A 16044-nucleotide genomic window follows, 5' to 3' on the forward strand; every position below is an offset into this window, starting at 1 on the left:
TGGTTAAAACATTCGCTCGTCGCTGAAGGCCCAGGTTCGATTCCCAACATGGGTGCATTCTGTGAAGCCCATTTCTGCTGTCCCTCAGCGTGATCTTGCTGGAATTTTGCTAAAATCGGCGTTAAGCCAAACTCACTCATTCACTCACGCTTATGTAAACTGAAGGACAAAAGAGAGTACTCACCATGTTTGATTGCGGCTAAAATGAAATAAAAAGAACTGGTAATCCCATGGTGATGTATTTGATGCAGGTATTTTAGGACATATTACAAACATTAATTAATATTACACATTAATGAGGATCTATCAACAGGTTGTAATTTTTGTTCAAATCCATTTTCAAGCGTATACTTTACTTTGCTCAGTTGATTAAGTTCTATCAGCAGCTTACGTATTCCTGATGAGTGTAGGGTGAGTTGGGTTTTAACGCACCTTTTTTGCAGTATTCCAGTGCCAAAAAGCTGCGTAAAACCCAACTCACCCCACACTCATTAGGAATACGTAAGCTGCTGATATTTTGTTCACAAACTTTTTGGTGCTCAACTCTAAACCAGGATATTTGAGATTTGTTTATTTGAAAGCCTTGATATTGCCGCGATATTTCTGTATCTGGCATTCACTTACAGTAGGATTTTAAAAAACAATCTGCTTGTGATGCATAGGCAGTTAGTATTGCTAGAGGGGCGGTGGGGTAGCCCAGTGGTTAATGCATTCGCTCATCACGCTGAAGGCCTGGGTTCGATTCCCCACATGGGTACATTATGTGATGCCCATTTCTGGTGTCCCCAGCTGTGATATTGCTAGAATATGGATAAGTGGCGTAATGCAATACTCACTCGCTCAGTATGGCTAGACAGTAGGTAAGACTAAGTAAGGTGAACGTAACCTCTTTTTCTGAAATGGTGCACCTTGCCATGCCGTGAAAATGAAACTTGCTGTGATTTTCTGAAAATTAATTGTTTTGCAGCTGAGAGTTTCCGAACCTTGTTGAAGAACTATGCCCCATCAAGCTCACGGTCTGCCCGGTGCCTCCCTGGACCAGGTGATACAGAACCTGCCCAACTCCTCTGTGTCACAGCTTGACTCTCTGGATGGGGAGGAGTCTCCTAGGAGGGTCATGAAGACACAGGTGAGATAGCGTCCCAGTACAGATCATATTAACATGGGCGGTGGGGTAGCTTAGTGGTTAAAGCATTCGCTCATCACGCCGAAGACCTGGGTTCGATTCCCCACATGGGTACAATGTGTGAAGCCTATTTCTAGTGTGCCCCGCTGTGATATTGCTGGAATATTGCTTAAGATGGTATAAAACTAAACTCACTCACTCAAATTGTATTGGCATTAAATCAAATTGTATATTGTTTGTGTCAGTGTTGCAGGGCTACTTCTTGCCTCTTCATCAGATGAAATGTTTATAACTTCATGTATTGTGTTGTCAACGAACTGTAGAACAATCTGATGACTCTGAATTTCAGTCCAGCGAAGATCCTGAAGATCACGATTTTGAAATAGTTGAATGTGGGCAGGTGTCTGTGTTAGACACCACTTCAGTGAGTGTAGATATTGTGGTGTTGGTGTGCTTAGTTCTTACTAACATATCAGTTTTGTTCCCGCTTGATGGTCCTTCATCGCATGTGGGGTATTCTCAGTAATATCTATCTCGGTCTGATGCCATGTTGATCAATGTAGGCCTTTCTTTCCTTGAAATGATCGATGAAATAGAATAAATTGTTTGACATGCAGTGAAGACCCTTATTCTTTATGATATCTGAAAAAATCTATATATTATGTTAAAATTTGTAATGCTAATTGGCCATTCACTGTTACAGCCTGAGTTTTGATAGCGACTTTGTAGACTGGCAGTATGATCTCCTCAGATCCCAGTGCTCTGGTACTGGGTGCAAAGATCTGATTTAAATGAGAAAATCTGAACCTAATTGCATACATTTGCATATCAATGAGACTGATAAGCTTCACCATCACTGCTTGTTTATTGATACAGTATCAACCTGTGTGTTAAGATTATTTCATGGCATATTGGGGGTAGTGGGGTAGTCTAGTGGTTAAAGAATTCGCTCGTCACGCCAAAAATCTGGATTCGATTTCCCAAATGGGTACAATGTGTGAAACCCAATTCTGGTGTCCCCTGCCGTGATATTTGCTGAAATGTTGCTAAAAGCAGCGTAAAACCATATTCATTCACTCATGGCATATTCCAATGGCATCAGTGGAGACTACTAGGCTTTTTACGATGTATCTATGTTTAAATTTAAAGTAAGTTTTAAAAAGATGGATTCTGCTCCAAAAAGGAGTTTTGAAAAAAAAGATGTTTCTTAATAGTTTTAAAATTTAAGAAACATCCGTGAAGGAGTCACTTTTAGGGGCAGGTGGATCAGAAGAAAGGCAAATTCTATTTTTATCAAGCTTTATATTTATCAGCACCGAGAGGTTTTGTTTTCTTTATTATTGTGTCATTTGCATGGAATGGGATGTTAATAGTTCAAGTAGATTAGCTGAAGTTTCTTGTGTGCAGTGGGATGCATTTTGCATATATTCTGCTCTTTATTCGTGTATCTTTCTGTTTCAACCTGCCTTTCATATTTTAAATTTTTTAATGAAATATTTGTTGTAACTCATATTGTTTGACTGCTCACTCTTGATTTCGTACCACAGGGCAAACAGAGCACTTTGGGCAGTGATAGAAATGCAGTTTTTTTAAGCATGCCATTGGGCACCAGGCAGATAATTTAGGTGTGCCTTTGTGAAAATAAGCATGCCCATACCTTTGGATGATCCAATTAAGCTTATAATATCACAACAGTTATATCACTTCAGTTTATTGCTTAATAAATCGGTAATCATCATGTAACCTTTCCTCCAAGCTGGATTTCCTAAATTCTATCAAGACTGCAAGAACAGTTCAGTTTCATTTGTCCTGGACCAAAACTAACCTACAAACTATTCAAAATAGAATTCCTGTTATCCACACTGTCATTCAAAATGGCCTCCTCACTCATGTTAAGCTGTGAAAGTGAGAGTGCCACTGATAAACAGTTTGATGGTAGGCAATCATTTGAATTGGTAGAATTTATTACCACTTCTTCATTTTTGAATATTACTTTTGTCATTTAAGTTGTGCTGCCAGACATAATAAAGCAACATTTAGATCCCTGTAGACTGTTTTTTCTCCTGTAATTCTGTCGTAATCTTTCTTATTGATACAGTTGGAATCTTTGTTATTGACTCATTAACTTAAACAAGATAAAGTTTACTGGTTTGAGAGAAAAATATGCAAGGACTAATTAATCTATTGGCAAAACACTATATCTACATGGTATGAGCTTATATTAGCCTGATTGGTCCAAACACTTTGCATGGACTTATGCTTTTGGACTTTCATGCTTATTTTTATTGTTATTTTATATCATGCACTGTTTAATTAACCCTATAAAGGTTATAGTTCCGATATGTTACCTTGTTTTAATTATATTATTTAAGTTTTAATCTAGTCATGTTGGTGTCTGGTTTACTTCTTATGGTGACAAACATTTTGTACACTACTTGATAAATGAATCCAGTTGTCAACTTCACTTCACTAAGAAGGTTCCATTTCTCATTCAGTTTAATCAATTTAACATTTGACAGGTATTTTGCCTTCCTTTTCATTCATGATGATTTCTATGTGTCATATATTTGTCAATTAACATTTGCCGATGACTTGTTAAACATGAGTACACAAAATAATATATTGCACAAACCATATGAAGCACTTAGTATCATTTGGAAGAAATATAATTTTTAGATATTTGAAATATATGTAAGAGACTAAAGTAAAATGTCTGTGTTTGTATTCAGAACCCCAACTCCCGTCTGACCCATTTCAAGGAGATGGCAGTGGAGAAGGGGCTGGACTCCCAGAACTATCAATGTAAAGGATGTTCACGACCTGTTGGACTCAGTAAGTTTTTGTCTTCAGATCAGTCACATTTTGGTTTCTATAGTTGCTTTAAACAGCATTTCTGTGTTCTCATAGCCTAGTGTTTCCCCCAGGATCCAAAAAGGGCTGGGCGACAGAATTTCAAAAAGGGCACGTCTATTCTGAAAAGAGCATGTAATGACGTTAAGTTATTCATGCATAGGATTCTTAAAGGCTCAAAGAGCAGAGTTATTTCACATGAAATAGAAAATAAGAACAACCAAGTGTTGATGTCAATTATTGAATTGAAAGAAATGCAGGGCACCAAGTAGAAAGGGCAATGGGCTGCACCCTGCTACAATGCCTATGGGAAACACTATAGCCTGTTTGCTTGTTTTGTCATTATGTAGGTGTCATGAGCATGGTGTTGATTATCACTGAAACATGAGCATGGTGAATTTGGGAGTCAAACTCAAAATCATGGGTTTCTGTCTGATTCAGGACCTTGCACAGCTGGGCCAACTCTCATGATCATGATAATAAGCACATGCTCCTCTGATGTTAGTGAAAGCTGACTCCAATAGTTGTGTTCTTTATGCTTGTAACAGTGGACACAACTGGGTTCTGTGTGTTGCCTATATTATAGTGTTGTCATGATGAAACAAGTCATCTTGGTCATGCAGAGTTGTTTTGTCATGTGTATGGTCCTATATGGGAACTTGGTTCCTTATGCGGTGTACAGTCAGGCCGCGTTAGTCCGGACCCCGATAATCCGATTCCCGCGATATCCGAACGGTAGCTTGCTGTAACAAATCTTGTATGTAAACTCATTAACTGTTGATTCATTAATGCGGTGCTTCACTCTCCAGATCTGGATGTTAATTAGCGATGATCGATTAGCTATTTACAATTGGTTTTCTTCATTAATCCGACGGTACATTAAAAATGTTCGGATGATCCCCTTACCTTGTGAGCACCATTGATTAGCGCTGATCTTCATCGGTAAACTTCAATGGTAATTGATTAGTGAGGTGACACTTCTGAGTTGAACATGTCATTAGTTTGTGATTTCAATCAATTAATAGGTCTCACTTGTGCAAACGCAACTGGCACCATCAAAACATGTACATACGTTCTTATGTTCTTGTCTCGGTATGCCAAAGGGAAGTAACTCTACTGTAGTGGTGTACATGTTTGTTCGTTTCAGTAGTCCGTACGTTTCACTATCCGAACTTTTTTGATGAAAAACGGAAGTGTTCTGATTAACGCGGCTTGACTGTATGTGGTCATGGTTGGAGTGACATTGTGCTGAAGTTCCTCATGTACTTTACTGACCACTGATGCTGGTTTGTATTTCAGTTTACGGAAACCCCCGGGTATGTTCCTTTGACGGAGGCTACTATTGTTTTGAGTGCCATGAGAATGATGAGTACTACATCCCATCACACATTGTCTTCAACTGGGACTTCCGCAAACAAAAAGGTAAAAGAAATCCATGATTCATTGTCTCATTGATTTAAATAATGCTTTAGTGTCTTAACTTTTGCTAGGAGTACATCCACAATGCTGCAGTAGATAGCCCCCGACTGTGCCTTTGCTGCAGTGTCCAGGCTGAACCACAGATGATCTCTCTCTCTCTTTGATAGTTCCATGTTAACTCAGGACAGATGACATCTGACTCTCTGTTTCAATCTCCAATATGAGCCATGGGTACATCTAACAGTTGGAGGATAGATGACGTCTGACTGTCTGTTTGAGAGCTCAAGATGAGCCATGGATACATCCAACAAATGGAGGATAGATGACGTCTGACTGTCTGTTTGAGAGCTCAAGATGAGCCATGGGTACATCCAACAAATGGAGGATAGATGACATCTGACTCTCTGTTTGAGTGCTCAAGATGAGCCATGGGTACATCCAACAGATGGAGGATAGATGGCATCTAGATGAGCCATGGGTACATCCACCAAATGGAGGATAGATGACATCTGACTCTCTGTTTGAGAGCTCAAGATGAGCCATGGGTACATCCAACAAATGGAGGATAGATGACATCTGACTCTCTGTTTGAGAGCTCAAGATGAGCCATGGGTACATCCAACAAATGGAGGATAGATGACATCTGACTCTCTGTTTGAGAGCTCAAGATGAGCCATGGGTACATCTAACAGATGGAGGATAGATGGCGTCTAGATGAGCCATGGGTACATCCAACAAATGGAGGATAGATGACATCTGAGTCTCTGTTTGAGAGCTCCAGATGAGCCATGGGTACATCCAACAAATGGAGGATAGATGATGTCTGACTCTCTCTCTGTTTCAGTGTATTACCTGAGCCAGGATAGATAACATCTGACTCACTGTTTCAGTGTCCAAGTTGAGCTGTGAGTACATCCAACAGATGGAGGACCAGCCTGTGTTGGACCTGGAGGAGCTCAACCCTAAGATCTATGATCACATCCAGGAGATGGAAGATGTCAGAGTAAGGAGACAAGGCTGTTGCACCATCAAATGTAATCTCTGCCCCAAATCGGAAACACTTTTAATAACTTTTTACTGAAAATGTTAATTGATTTAAACATGCTAAATGACAGTGAGTATGGATTTTTGGATGAAAATATTTGTTCTGAATTGGATCTCTTTCAGCTGGAAATGTTAACTAAGAATGTAAAGATACAAAGATATTTCCTCTCATTATGTAAAATTTCATTCAGAAATTTTGTGATTGGCAGCTGCTTCTGGTTGGGCAGGACACCTGGTGCCATTACCTGATTGTCAGTGATTCATTCATATACTGTTCATAGCTATTCATCCTTTAATGCCCAAATATATTTTTAGGAAAATCAACACTTGTTATCATCTGGAGTTTTGTATATAATTGAAAAGTTCCAGAATACTTATATCAATTATTTAAGTAAGATGACATTTCTCAGACTGTTCAGCATTCATCTGTCCTTTGTTTGACGAATAAAAATGCATGACATATTGGTAGTTGCCAGAGATAGTTCGAAGGAATTTGTAATGATACCAAGGGACCAATAATCCCATACATCCACCATTTCTTTCTGATTTAGCTCCTGCGTCAGCAGCTGTGTTCTCTGAAGACGTATCTGTTCACCTGTCATCAGTCAGTGGCTGTCGACCTGAGGAAGAAGGTGTGGCCTCGAGAACACCTGTATGACAGCAGACACCTCTGTTCTCTATCGGTAAGTACTTCTGACGAGCAGTTCTTAGGTGGTCATGTGTTTGTCTTGTTCGCAAGTCTGCAGTTTCTTGATAAGATACTTCTCTCTGGTCTGAATGTTTTCAAGTAGTAGTAGTAGCAGCAGCAGTAGTAATTGATTTAGTAGTAGTGGTGGTGGTGGCGGTGGTGGTGGTAGTGGTAGTAGAAGTGGTAATAGTAGTGGTGGAGGTGGTAGAAGTAGCAGTAGCAGTTGCAGTAGCAGTAGTAGTATGTACTGACTAATCTTTCTAATAACATACAATTATTGTATTTAGTATTTGCGGCTCAAATTAGATTAGTCAGGGACCCGTGAAGATACAAGTTACAGTTGGTCTTCAGGAACCCATGCTTGTCGCAAAAGGTGACTAACTGACTTGGTTGACGCATGTCATCGTATCCCAATTGTGTAGATCCATGATCATGATGTTGATCACTTGATTGTCTGGTCCAGACTGTATTATTTACAGACCTCCACCATATAGCTTGAATATTGCTGAGTGCAGCGTTAACCAAACAAACAAAATTATGGTCAGGTTTTGAAAAAACAGAAAAGATAACCAACTCGTTCACAGGTGTAATAGCTTCACTAGACTGACAATGATAATAGTTTCAGGGCTCCTTTCTTTGAAAGGCAGGTTTGACCATGTCAACAAATGTGAGTGAGTGAGTATAGTTTTATGCCGCTTTTAGCAATATTCCAGCAATATCACGATCGGGGACACCAGCAATGGGCTTCACACATTGTACCCATTTGGGGAAACAAACCATGGTCTTCGGCACGACGAGCGAACATTTTAACCACAAGGCTATCCCTCTGCCCCTTGGTAGTTTTACCCATTTCTTGTGTCCCCAGCGGTGATATTGCTGGAATATTGCTAAAAGTTGTGTGAAACTAAACTCACTCAGTCACTTGTTAGTTTAAAAGATTCAGTATAATCTAATGATGGGACTGCTTTATTCATTTGGTGTTTAGTTACGAAAACTTTAAACCAAGCAGTGTTGTAGACATTTTAACATATCGTGGCTGTCTCTCACCAGGACCTGCTCCAGATCCCCTCCGGCCAGTTGGCAAGGTTCCTGAAGGAGGTTGTCAAGTTTGCCAGTAAGCATGTGTACGACTGTTCCCTGTGCTCCCAGAAAGGATTCATCTGTGAGGTGTGCAATAACCCCAAAGTCATTTACCCGTTTGAAGTGGAATCCACCTACAGGGTGAGTGTTACCTTTGTTCACAGTGGGCTCAACCTGAGTCATTTTCTGATCTGTATTGGAATCAACCTACAGGGTTAAAGTCAACTTTGTTCACAATTGACTCAACCTGAGTTATTTGTCCCATTGAAGTGTATGGGTTTTGAACTTGGCTTAAAATGAACTCAACCGTGGAAAGTGTTTGTAATTGTTAATTGTTATTGTTATTGTTAATGTGATTTGAAGTGGGATCTATCTGCATATACCTCTGTCACCAAACTTGCTGGTTGGAATGAGTGAGTGAGTTTAGTTTTACTCCGCTTTTAGCAATATTCCAGCAATATCATGGCGGGGGACACCAGAAATGGGTTTCACACATTGTACCCATGTAGGGAATAGAACATGGGTCTTCAGTGTGATGCTTGCTCGTTGGAATCTTTTCCATGAGATACCCAAGTTGGTGAGGCATTTAACTCAGTCATTTAGAATAGTGCTGGTTCAGGAGCTGTAGAGAGACCTATTGCCAAAAACTTGCAAGTGCCATCTATATGATCTAAGTTGGCCAGGCTGTTCCTCAATGGCCTTATGCTCACACTATCAACCACTGGTTTATTGTCGAATGTGCTGTAACAATGCAGTCACTCACAATCATTGAAATTCCATAGTATCAAAACACTTATCATCCATCAACCAGGAAAACAGATCAGGATACGTCCTGCTATTTGTGTCCAAATTATGGAGCTTTTTGCACATTTCACAATAAAGCGGTTTTCTTGTTTTCATCGAAAACAGATTGAATTTGTACCCCTCTTTGTTCTTGAGATATTCAACATAAGCAGTGTTATTTTTGTCAAGATACTGTAGATAATTCCCTAACTCCTCAACTGAAGAAAAATCATTGGCATTGATGAAGGAATGTCTTGGTGCAAAATCTTCATAATTTCCCAAACCTCGAACTACTGGCACAATGTCATGTTGCAGTAAGTAACAAAACTGGGTCGACATGAAATCCTTGCAGAATACCCTTTCATGGGCAAGACCAAATTTATACCTCTCAAATAATACATCACAGTAATTGTAGCATCCAAGGTCGACTTCACTTTGACACTGTCCCAGTACGTCAAGATCAATATATGTTTTGAGACTCGTCTCATACTCGACACGTTTGGAAGACCCTCCACACAGGACGTGGACAGAGACTACCTTCTTGTCCTTCAAGGCCATTATTTTTCTGTAGTCTTTTTCATCACCGACATCCGTTTCTTCAGCACTCATTGAGGGCACAATGAGATCAGAATCTCTGCGATATGTCATTGTCCAGTTGAAAGTGCTCCTCCATGAGTTTTTTCCCCAAAAAGATTGCGGAATGTATGATGACGGTTGAATGGAAAAGAAAGCCCAGATCTGATTGGGCGAGGGTCTTGAAGGTGTATCTTGGGTCATGTGGTCAGAAGAGAATAGCACAAGGTCAAGGTCATTGATATTGTTGTGTCCAGAGGTTTGTTTTAACGTACAGCAGCTGTATTCGCACCCTTCAAACATTTCCTCTCCTGGGTAGTCTGAGAGCCACTTTGGCCTATTGAACCAGGCAATCCGCTTCGTGTTTGAGGGTGAACATGAACTGGAAGAAGGTTCATTGTTGGCCTGAACGTGTTCAACATGTGTTTGAATGCTCTCTTCCACTGTCTGTGATTGTGTTCCTGTTATTTCAAGACTTTCTTCCATTATCTGTGATTGTGTTCCTGTTGTGTCGAGACTCTCTTCCATTGTCTGTGATTGTGTTCCTGTAGTTTCAAGACTCTCTTCCACTGTCTGTGATTGTCCTACTGTTGCTTCAAGACTGTCTTCCACTGTCTGTGATAGTGTTCCTGTTGTGTCTAGACGCCCTTCCATTGAATGTGATTGTGCTCCTGTTGTTTCAAGACTCTCTTCCACTGTCTGAGATTGTCTTGCTGTTGTTTCAAGACTTTCTTCTATTGTCTGTGATTGTGTTCCTGTTGTTTCAAGACTCTCTTCCACTGTCTGTGATTGTGTTCCTGTTGTGTCTAGACTCTCTTCCTCTGTCTGTGATTGTGTTCCTGTTGTGTCTAGACTCTCTTCCTCTGTCTGTGATTGTGTTCTTGTTGTTTGAAGACTTTCTTCCATTGAATGTGATTGTGTTCCTGTTGTTTCAAGACTCTCTTCCATTGTCAGTGATTGTGTTCCTGTAGTTTCAAGACTTTCTTCTTCTGTCTGTGATTGTGTTCCTGTTGTTTCAAGACTCTCTTCCACTGTCTGTGATTGTGTTCCTGTTGTTTCAAGACTTTCTTCCTCTGTCTGTGATTGTGTTCCTGTTGTTTCAAGACTCTCTTCCACTGTCTGTGATTGTGTTCCTGTTTTTTCAAGACTCTCTTCCACTGTCTGTGATTGTGTTCCTGTTGTTTCAAGACTGTCTTCCATTGTCAGTGATTGTGTTCCTGTTGTTTCAAGTCTTTCTTCCACTGTCTGTGATTGTCTTACTGTTGTTTCAAGACTTTCTTCTATCATCTCTGATGATGTGGCTGTGATGTTTGTAAATGCAGAGACTGCAGACTGTAATCTGGTATTGAGGATATGCTTCAAGTCAGCTGTTTTCCGTGTCCCCATGCTGTGTCTGAATACAGGCAGTGCCAAGTACAGGACCAACAGGAAGAACACTCCTGCCAGGACTGTCTGACAACGGTTCTTCCTCAATCTGAAATTTAATCATGTGTTCTCATCATTTGTTTTCAAGTAGCAATCTTTTTCGTTACAGACATTAAATCAGACACTGATGGTGGAAATGGTACAGTTCAAAATAAGCTGATTCAAAACAAAACCTCAAACTACTGATGTAATTCATTTCAAAAGCCTTTATGTCTTCTGTCTGTATCATACTGAAGATGTTAAATGACGGTACTTGTTACTGTGCAGTAATGGGATATAATGGGCATTTAAAAACTTTGACAGGGTGTCTTTGTGGTTCTTCACTATATAACAGAATTAGTCCAGAATACTACAAGCAGGTACAGACCAATATATGTGTGCATGCTCAATGTAAAGGTTACAATCTGGACATTTAATCCCACTTCATCACCTATTTATTTGTGTACCAGTTCATGACTTTCTTCTCACAATAAGCAGGCATGCAACGATGAAACGAAAGTTGCCTTCATGTTGCCTCAACCCCCAAAACGATTACCCCGCTTTGAATAAAGGATGGTGATCAGACAATCATAAATACAATGACATGGGCAACTCCAACATTGCTTGAAAACGGTATAGGTATCTATACCGAAACGTCGCTATTGTACAATAAAGAAGTTGATCATCCATTAAGACTCGTCATTCCTATTGCTCACAACTTCTGGATTGCCTCTCAAGCAGTTCAGGACAGAGAAGTCTGAATCTCGTCAGATGTATGTTTGTTTGCCTGGTTCTAGTTTCTTTTGCTGATAATTGTCTATATTCTGAGGTTAAAATATTAATTAATGTTTGCCTAAATATTCTTGTTATCACAGTTCATGTTTTCTAAAATATTAGTCCTTTATGCTCTCCAAACTTACTCTCACTGCTAACACTTACTCTTCTGCGAAACAATCTTAGCACTAATATAATAGTTACTCCCATACTTTAACATAGGCTGATGACAGTTGCTGTGCTGAGATTGTGCTATGGACAAAGACCCATGTTGCTGATATACAAGGGATAGACAGGGATCAAATAGTGCTTAATTTGAATAAAAGGTTAAATTGCACAAATGAAATATTTTCAATGTGCCCTGGTGGCTCGACTAAAATTATACAAATAATACTCACCATGATTAATTTAATGGAAAATATAATCAATTTGACCAACCCAAATGATTCAAAACTTAACGTTTTTGCACAAATATTTTACCAGTAATATTACCTAAAAGATTTGCTCTATACAACCTGTTACCATAGTTACTGAAAGTTTGTTAGTAATGTTCTTTGAAGTCTTACCTGCCTGCAGAGAGTGGTCCTACCATGGCTAGTCAAGGAGAGTGGGATGCAGGCTTATGGCAGATGCTGCTGCTGGTGTTACTGCTGCTGCTGCTGTTGCTATTGTGGTCTGATAGGGCAACATCTTGTTATCTCAGTCTGGGCTATCTGGAGCATCTTCAATCCCAGTGTGTCAAATCCAATATTGTCATTCTCATTACTTAACTCAGATGTGGTCATTGGTGAAATTGATTTTGAGATTTTCCTTATTTCAGGTGAACAATTCACTAGACTTTGCACATGTTTATGACGGGTGCCACTGGTAGGGACGGATACGCTCACCTTTTCCCGAACACCAGATATCATCACTATTTCATAGTGAATCAGAGGTACAGATAAGCTGCGTATCTGCGTAAATTACGCAAATATTTATGTGAAAACTCAATTCCTATTACGTCTGTTGCGTACAAGTACGCTTGTATTTTTGCAAATACTCAATAAATTTGATCGTACATGCGTACACAGAAAACTGTCAAATCTTAGCTTGCGTACCAGTGAATAGATAAAGCAACTGAGGTATATTTAGATGTTCTGTTTCGGCACATGAACACTCAACTAGCAGTCTTTCATATCGTTTCTCATATTACAGATCAAATATAAATAACAAACACTAACATTTAAACTTTATTATATTTTTACCATTAATGGAAAATGGCAAAATGCCCAATTGATTTTGAGTGAGGTGAGTACAATTTGTTTGGTTACTCAAAGGAAAATTAGGATACCCAATTGAGATGAAGACAAGCGGGTACATAACTCAATGACCCAAAAAGTTATCTGTAGCTCTGGTGAATACACCATGCCATTTAGAAAGTGGTCAAATGTAACATATGTTATATTTGGAATAACACTTTCTTAGAAAAGTACAGATTCTAGTACTGTGATTCATAAACACATGCTCTGTCATCGTATCGCATTGTGACAATCACTGAATTGTCTGGTCCAGACCCGATCTGTTTACAAACAACGTCGTACAGCTGTAATACTGCTGAAACAAATACATGCACATGGTATTGTCAGAACTGTACAATCGACTCTCCTTTTAGCAGAGGTTTCTAATGGATGTGGAAGAGTTTTGTCGCCTGATTAGAATATATTTGTAAGTCCTGAGGACTCTTAATACAGTTTATGAGACCAAGTTGTGCAAGGGAGTTTCAAGGTTACTGTACCAAGGGTACCACTTTGCCAAGAAATAAGACAAAATATACATATGATGCCATATGTTTATCAGAGAATTCCTTGTTTGAATGGAAACTTGACTAAGCGAAGAAGACCTTAGGACTGTTCAGACAATGTGTTTCTTGTCAGAACTAATAAAATATTTTATAAATACTTAAATTCCAAGCCCCTAGCATGACTAGTAGCTATTATTTGTGTCAAACATCTGTGACATTATGTATACGAGATAATTCTTGAAACAGACTATGAACCGATCAGTAGATTGTCTCTGGTTGAAACACGGAGTCTTTCTGCCGATGTTACATTGTAATTTTCATTGTGTAATTGAACCTTACTAAACATAGCTAGTCAGTGCAGTCCTCTGTTCAGTGGAAGCAGATTTTTTAAATTGTGGACAAAATCTTACTGTTACAAATTAGCATGGTTCGTAATGACTTGTTAAGATGTATTTAGATGTTTAACATTCAGTATTCACATGAAGCACTAACCAGTGTGCGAAAGTCTGAGTTGAATTTGTGTTTGGCACTCCATGCTGGTCATAAGAGACAACTAATAGGATTGGAGGACAGGCTCACTGACTTGCTTGATGCATGTAATAGTATCCCTGTTGCGTTGATCGATACTCATGACGTCGATCACTTGATTTGCTGATAGAGACATGATTATTTTCAGATGGACATAACACAGACTGCATGCTTCAGAGCAGTTGAAATGACGAACAAGATCATTCAACATTCATTTTCACCCCACCATAACATTTTTTAAACTTAACCTCCAAAGTAAAGAAACTCATTTATACGTCATTGTATCCCCAACGGCGTAGATTGATGCTCATGATTTTGATCACTGGATTTTCAGTCCAGACCTAATTTTTTACAAACTGTCACCATATAGCTGGAATATTGCTGGAATATAGCTGGAATATTGCTAGAATATTGCTGGAATATAGCTGGAATATTGCTGGAATATAGCTGGAATATTGCTGGAATATTGCTGAGTGTGGCGATAAACAACAAACAAACAACCAAAATATAATTCTAAGCTGGCAGGAAATGATCACACACTTCAAACTCTAACTGTGTCATTTGAGATTCATTGTTTAACTCTGTAACATGTGCTGCATGTTTCCATTTAGATGTCATCACAGGCGATTCATCAAGGTGGCAGGAAATGGTACAGCATTTCATCATCTCCATTACAACCATGTGCTTCTATAGCCCACTGCTTAACATGCTGTTGTCTTCTAACAAACTGCTTCATCCCAATAGATATGCTTCACTTTTGGATAAAAATATTTGTTGTCAGATGGAAGCAAGGATGATTTAATTTCACGTTTGGACTATTTCTTTGGACACAGTTGGGGTGTGTGTGTGGGGTGGGTGGGGGATGGGTCAATTGTCAAGGTGTCGGACGTTTCTCTGCAGAGTTATGTTCCTTGTTAATGATGATTGTACTGTCTTTACCTAGTTCACCCCAGAAATGTTTTTAGGTTTGTCAGCAATTATACCTGTGTTGCTTTGCTTCCCTAAGACCTGTGAAGATCTGGGTTGGAACTGATCTTTAGCAACCCATGCTTGTCGTAAGAGGCGACTAATGGGATCAGATGGTCAGGCACGCTGACTTTATTGACATGTCATCGTATCCCAATTGTGTTGATTGATGCTCATGCTGTTGGTCACTGGATTGTCTATTACAGACTCGATTATTTACAGACCGCAACCATAAAGCTGGAATATTGCCGAGAGTGGCGTAAAACTAACCTCACTCACTCACCCGCTCTCTGAATGTTTCCCTAAAGTGTTAAACATATGAGATATTTTTCGCAAACCTCACACGTCAAACCTGGAATACAGTTCAAATCAGAGTTAATCCAAATCACTCACTCTTGATACAATTTCTGCAAAAACAAGCACACTGACCACAGATGTTTGAGTGCAGGGATAGCCTGATTTGCTACATTGTCTGACCATAAAGCCACCTGGGATCTGACCTGGAGCAGCACCCAGGGAACTGTGTAAGAGGCAGCTCTTACACAGCTCTTGACTTGGTGCCATCATACCCCAACACAGTGGGTTGTTGCTCAGATTATCAACCACTAGTTTGACTGTCTGAACATCCATTAACTCCAGACCACTGTCATACACCTTGACAAACAAAACAATTGTAAAACGGTTCAGCACAGAAATCTGATCAGTGTTTGCTATTGCAGTCATCATGGAAATGTTAGCTATCTGCCCCCATTTGTTCTGAATTATGATATTTTCATTTTGAAACAATTGTCATTGATTTTTTAAACTTATGGATAAATTGAAACTGCAGTTTGGTCTCAAAGCTATGTGTAGCCTGAAAATCAAGCTCTTAATGACAAATGGAATAAACAGGGCATTTGAAATCCAATTTGAAGATTTTGGTGGACTCTTAAAGTAGACTTGGGGATGAATATAAGCCTCCGAGCAGGTCTATAAATCCCAGTCCGCACATAGATAAATAGAATTAACTGTACATTTATGCACTTGAGC

At 39.4% G+C, this 16044-nt stretch overlaps 1 protein-coding gene across 1 annotated transcript in view; it reads left to right on the forward strand.

The window, feature by feature from the left end:
• Positions 1 to 16044, forward strand: part of LOC124287145 — a 39192-nt gene that overhangs the window by 12710 nt on the left and 10438 nt on the right. The window contains 8 exon segments of the mRNA XM_046723629.1: positions 387 to 411; positions 994 to 1129; positions 1476 to 1550; positions 3856 to 3958; positions 5276 to 5398; positions 6286 to 6398; positions 6991 to 7122; positions 8178 to 8348. Of these exon segments, the coding sequence (XP_046579585.1) occupies positions 387 to 411; positions 994 to 1129; positions 1476 to 1550; positions 3856 to 3958; positions 5276 to 5398; positions 6286 to 6398; positions 6991 to 7122; positions 8178 to 8348 (878 nt within the window).

The sequence above is a fragment of the Haliotis rubra genome, unplaced genomic scaffold, assembly GCF_003918875.1.
Source record: "Haliotis rubra isolate DU_JTF1 unplaced genomic scaffold, ASM391887v1 Scf4, whole genome shotgun sequence".
Lineage (NCBI taxonomy): Eukaryota > Metazoa > Mollusca > Gastropoda > Lepetellida > Haliotidae > Haliotis > Haliotis rubra.